This window comes from Hyla sarda, chromosome 4 (assembly GCF_029499605.1).
Source record: "Hyla sarda isolate aHylSar1 chromosome 4, aHylSar1.hap1, whole genome shotgun sequence".
Lineage (NCBI taxonomy): Eukaryota > Metazoa > Chordata > Amphibia > Anura > Hylidae > Hyla > Hyla sarda.
In genome coordinates this window covers 232348866-232353884 of record NC_079192.1, presented here as the reverse complement: position 1 = coordinate 232353884, position 5019 = coordinate 232348866, and the positions used below count along the sequence as shown (strand labels likewise).

The following is a 5019-nucleotide window of genomic DNA, read 5'->3' as shown; positions in this document are numbered from 1 at the left end:
AATATATATATATATATATATATATATATATATATACACATACACACACACACAAATCAAAAAGTGTTGCAGTCTCTTGTAATACCTGTTTTATTGGAGTAACAGAATTTTGTAGAGACAAGCTTTCAGGATTCCTCGCTTTATCAAGTCCAATAGTCAAGGTCTAATGATCAAAGGACTTGCTAAATTATCAGGGAGGAATCCCGAAAGCTTGTCTCTACAAAATTCTGTTAGTCCAATAAAAAAGGTATTACAATCAGCACTCACATTCACTATATATATATATATATATATATATATATATATATATATATATATATATATATATATATACATATATATATATATATATACACACACATACCTGAAGATGGTTTAGAACCCTGTGATGTCACACATGCTTGTGATGATGTCATCGTAAGCTGTACAAGGAGGTGCGCGCCGGCTGCAGTCTCTTCAGTGTGTTTTGCATTCACAACCTGTGGTGCAAAGTGTTTGTTAGAGAGTTTCTATTTGTGATAGAGAATTCAAAATTTTGACCGTTCATTGTCTGAAGAGAGAACCACAAGGTAAGTCTCAGCCTCTTCTATTCATATATACACAGGGCATTTTGTTTGTCATTTTTTTTTTTTTTTTTTTAAAACCAAGAAATTAATTTCCAAAAGAAATAACAAAAGTTATATTTCTCATAGCATTGTGACAATACTTGGCTTAGGTATTAAACATAATAAAACGCACAGATAGTATCATGACCAGAGCTTTTTCTAGCAAAAGTGCTAAAATGCAATTCTGCCCAAAAAAGCCCCCAAGAAAATGAATCCTAATTCATGAAGTTCTAAAACATATAAGTCTATGAGAAAGATTTGGTGGTGTAGTAAAAGAATGACAGAAATATTAGGGCAGAAATATAATAGTATTCTGTATGTACTAACAATAGACATACTCCGGGTACTCCGAAAGGGCCGGACAGGTTCAGGGTTATCAGATATTACTAGGACCGGACAGGTTCAGGGTTTTCAGATATTACTAGGGCCGGACAGGTTCGAGGTTATCAGATATTACTAGGATCGGACAGGTTCATGGTTATCAGATATTACTAGGACCGGACAGGTTCAGGGTTATCAGATATTACTAGGACCGGACAGGTTCAGGGTTATCAGATATTACTAGGACCGGACAGGTTCAGGGTTATCAGATATTACTAGGACCGGACAGGTTCAGGGTTATCAGATATTACTAGGACCGGACAGGTTCAGGTTATCAGACATTGGAACCACTGGGAAGACGTCTCCATATAAAACACTTATAGAGAAGCGTCTTCTTCTGAGGCTGCAATGGTCTTAGTGTTATCTTGTGGTTCTGTGCTGGACATTTCTGCTCTGTATGAAGGATCTATTGTATAATGACAGGAATGATGACATGTTGTCTAATGTGTTCACTTATCTCTCTCTCTCTCTCTATAGTGTTTTCAGGCTCTGACCTGTGACCATGGCCTCTCCACAAGACCCATTGCTGAAGGAGGAGGAAGAAGTAATGGAGGACCATAGTGATATGGATGTAGAAAAGGGCGATATCCCTGAGAGGCAGAACCTGCCATCTCTAAGCGTCATGTCCACCGCACGTTCCATCATCACCGTAGTGATCCTCGCCTTTGTTAATTTGCTCATCTATGCAAATCGCTCCAGCGTGGCGGGGGTGCTGCCTTATATACAGAAAGCATATGACACCAATGCTAGTCTGTCCGGCTTATTGAATACATTGTTCATCGGAAGCTATGTGCTGGTCGCACCAATTGCCGGATATCTGGGCGACCACTATAATAAGAAATATACTGTTTGCGCAGGAGTCATCATTTGGCTGAGCATGACACTTACCCTGTCATTCATCCCCGACGGGTATTTCATGCTCTTCCTGCTGACGAGTGGACTGGTTGGAGCCGGAGAGGCGACTTTCTGCACCATCGCCCCCTCCATCATTGCAGACCTTTTTACAAGTGACCAGCGGACCCGCATGCTGAACGTGTTTTACTCCGTCATACCTGTAGGCTGCGGACTAGGATACATCATCGGGCCCAAAGTGACTGATGCAGCAAGGGGCGATTGGCACTGGGCGTTTCGGGTCACCCCTGGCCTGGGCCTCATAGCTGTGGCTTTGATGATTTTGGTCACAAAGGAGCTTCCAAGAGCAACTACAAATGGGAAGAAGAACAACAAATCCCCGAAGTTTGCCAAATGGATGACAGATCTGAAAAAACTATTTAAAAATCGAAGCTTCATGTTAACCACCATGGGATCGACGGCTGTATCCTTCATAGTGGGAGCCATAGGTGTATGGGGTCCATCATACCTGACCCACGCACGAACACTCCTACAAGAGAAGGACCCTTGCCGTGCTGAACCGTGTGACTATCACGACATCCTAATATTTGGTGTGGTTACGGTCATCTCCGGCATTCTGGGAGTTGTAGCAGGGACGGAGATAAGTAAAAGATATCGCAAATCCAACCCACGGGCGGACCCGCTTGTGTGTGGCTGCGCGATGATGCTCTCTGCCCCTTTTCTTCTTTTGGCATTGACTTTCGGCAACATCAACCTCGTTGCCACCAACATCTTCATCTTCATCGGAGAGACGCTTCTGTCAGTAAATTTCACCCTCATATCTGACATTATACTAAAAGTAGTAACTCCGTGGAGGAGATCTTCAGCCCTGGCCGTGCAGATGACAATCTATCACCTCCTAGGTGACGCCGGCAGCCCGTACCTCATCGGCCTGATATCTGACACCTATGAACAAGGATATGCCAAATCCCCTCTTCTGAAATACCGCAGTCTGGAGTATGCCCTCATGACCTGCACCATAATGGCAGTCATCGGAGGGGCCTTCTTCATGGCCACGGCCCTATTTATAGAGAGGGACGAAAAAGAAGCAGAGATGGAATCAGAACCTCCGTCATCCTCCTCCTCCTCACTGCTTCCTACCGATGAGGACCGCGCTTCAGACTGAGGAAAAGTCATTGCTTACCTTTATCTCGTTTACTTCATTAAAAAAAATTAAGAAAAAAATTGCTGCATTTGTTCTATGTTCCACTTTACCCCTTAAAAAATATTCTCTACCTACCCAATTGTGTCCAAACCCCAAATAGAAAAATGTTAATCTCCTCCCAAGACATAAAAAAGACTATTAAAGGGGTATTCCAGGCGAAACCTTTTTTTTTATTTATATCAACTGGCTCCGGAAAGTTAAACAGATTTGTAAATTACTTCTATTATAAAATCTTAATCCTTCCAATAGTTATTAGCTTCTGAAGTTTTCTGTCTAACTGCTCAATGATGATGTCACGTCCCGGGGTGGGAGAATATCCCCATAGGAACTGCAGGGACGTGAGTCATCAGAGAGCAGTTAGACAGAAAACAACAACAACTCAACTTCAGAAGCTAATAACTATTGGAAGGATTAAGATTTTTTAATAGAAGTAATTTACAAATCTGTTTAACTTTCCGGAGCCAGTTGATATATATATAAAAAAAAGTTTTGGCCTGGAATACCCCTTTAATAACAAGAGGGATATATATGAGTGTGTATGTGTTTGTGTGTATATGTGCGTGTGTATGTATATGTGTGTATGTGTTTGTGTACATGTGTGTATGTGTTTGTATTAGGGCTGCACGACATTAGAGATGTAGCGGATTGTTCACCGGCGAACAGTTCCCAGCGAATTTAGCATGTTCGCGTTTGCCTCACCGGGCGAACATATGTGAAGTTTGATCCGCCCCCTATACTTTAACATTGCAGTAAACTTTGACCCTGTGAGTCAGAGTCAGCAGACACATTACAGCCAATCAGCAGCAGTCCCTCCCTTCCAGACCCTCCTACCTCTTGCACGGACGCCATTTTACCCTCATTCGGCATGCTGCAGGCTTAGGAAGTGGAGGGTCAGAGAAGCTGCTCCTGCTGTATAGGGAAAGCGATAGCTAGGTTGCTGCTAGGTGGTGTATTCAGGGTCCAGTTTACTTCTAAAGCACTAGTGTAACATCTGCTTTAAGGACAGCACCCAAAAAAGCCCTTTTTAGGGCTCAAATATCAGTCCGTTTGTCTTGCAACAGCTGGAGGTACCCTGGTTGGGAGGGAACCGCTGGTTAAAAGGGGTACTCCAGTATAAAACTTAAGTTCCTTCAAGCAACTAACTACTACAGTATTCAAAGGGCTGAAAGATATCAGTCCGTGTGTTTTGCAACAGCTGGAGGCACCCTGGTTGGGGACCTTTGCTTAAAAGGGGAACTCCTCTGGCAAGCTTTTTTTCTTTAAAGCAACTAACTACTACAGTATTCAAAGGGCTGAAATATATCAGTCCGTGTGTTTTGCAACAGCTGGAAGCACCCTGGTTGGGGACCACTTCTTAAAAGGGGAACTCCGCTGGCAAGCTTTTTTTCTTTAAAGCAACTAACTACTACAGTATTCAAAGGGCTGAAATATATCAGTCTGCGTGTCTTGCAACAGCTGGAGGCACCCTGGTTGGGGACCACTGCTTAAAAGGGGAACTCAGCTGGCAAGCTTTTTTTCTTTAAAGCAACTAACTACTACATATTCAAAGGGCTGAAATATATCAGTCCGTGTGTTTTGCAACAGCTGGAGGCACCCTGGTTGGGGACCACTGCTTAAAAGGGGAACTCCACTGGCAAGCTTTTTTTCTTTAAAGCAACTAACTACTACAGTATTCAAAGGGCTGTAATATATCATTCCGTGTGTTTTGCAACAGCTGGAGGCACCCTGGTTGGGGACCACTGCTTAAAAGGGGAACTCCGCTGGCAAGCTTTCTTTCTTTAAAGTAACTAACTACTACAGTATTCAAAGGGCTGAAATATATCAGTCCGTGTGTTTTGCAACAGCTGGAGGCACCCTGGTTGGGGACCACTGCTTAAAAGGGGAACTCAGCTTGCAAGCTTTTTTTCTTTAAAGCAACTAACTACTACAGTATTCAATGGGCTGAAATATATCAGTCCGTGTGTTTTGCAACAGCTG

The 5019-nt window shown here is 42.8% G+C and overlaps 1 protein-coding gene across 1 annotated transcript; it reads left to right on the top strand.

The window, feature by feature from the left end:
• The first annotated feature begins 440 nt into the window (after positions 1-440).
• Positions 441-3014, top strand: LOC130366975 (protein spinster homolog 1-like). Its single transcript, XM_056569360.1, has 2 exons — positions 441-569; positions 1464-3014. Exon 2 carries the CDS (start codon positions 1489-1491, stop codon positions 3001-3003), a length of 1515 nt encoding a protein of 504 aa, XP_056425335.1. The 5' UTR covers positions 441-569; positions 1464-1488; the 3' UTR covers positions 3004-3014.
• The last annotated feature ends 2005 nt before the right edge of the window (positions 3015-5019 follow it).

Bases quoted from the DNA above. Each gene is read 5' to 3' on its own strand.
- LOC130366975 (XM_056569360.1), top strand. From the start codon at position 1,489: ATGGCCTCTCCACAAGACCCATTGCTGAAGGAGGAGGAAGAAGTAATG.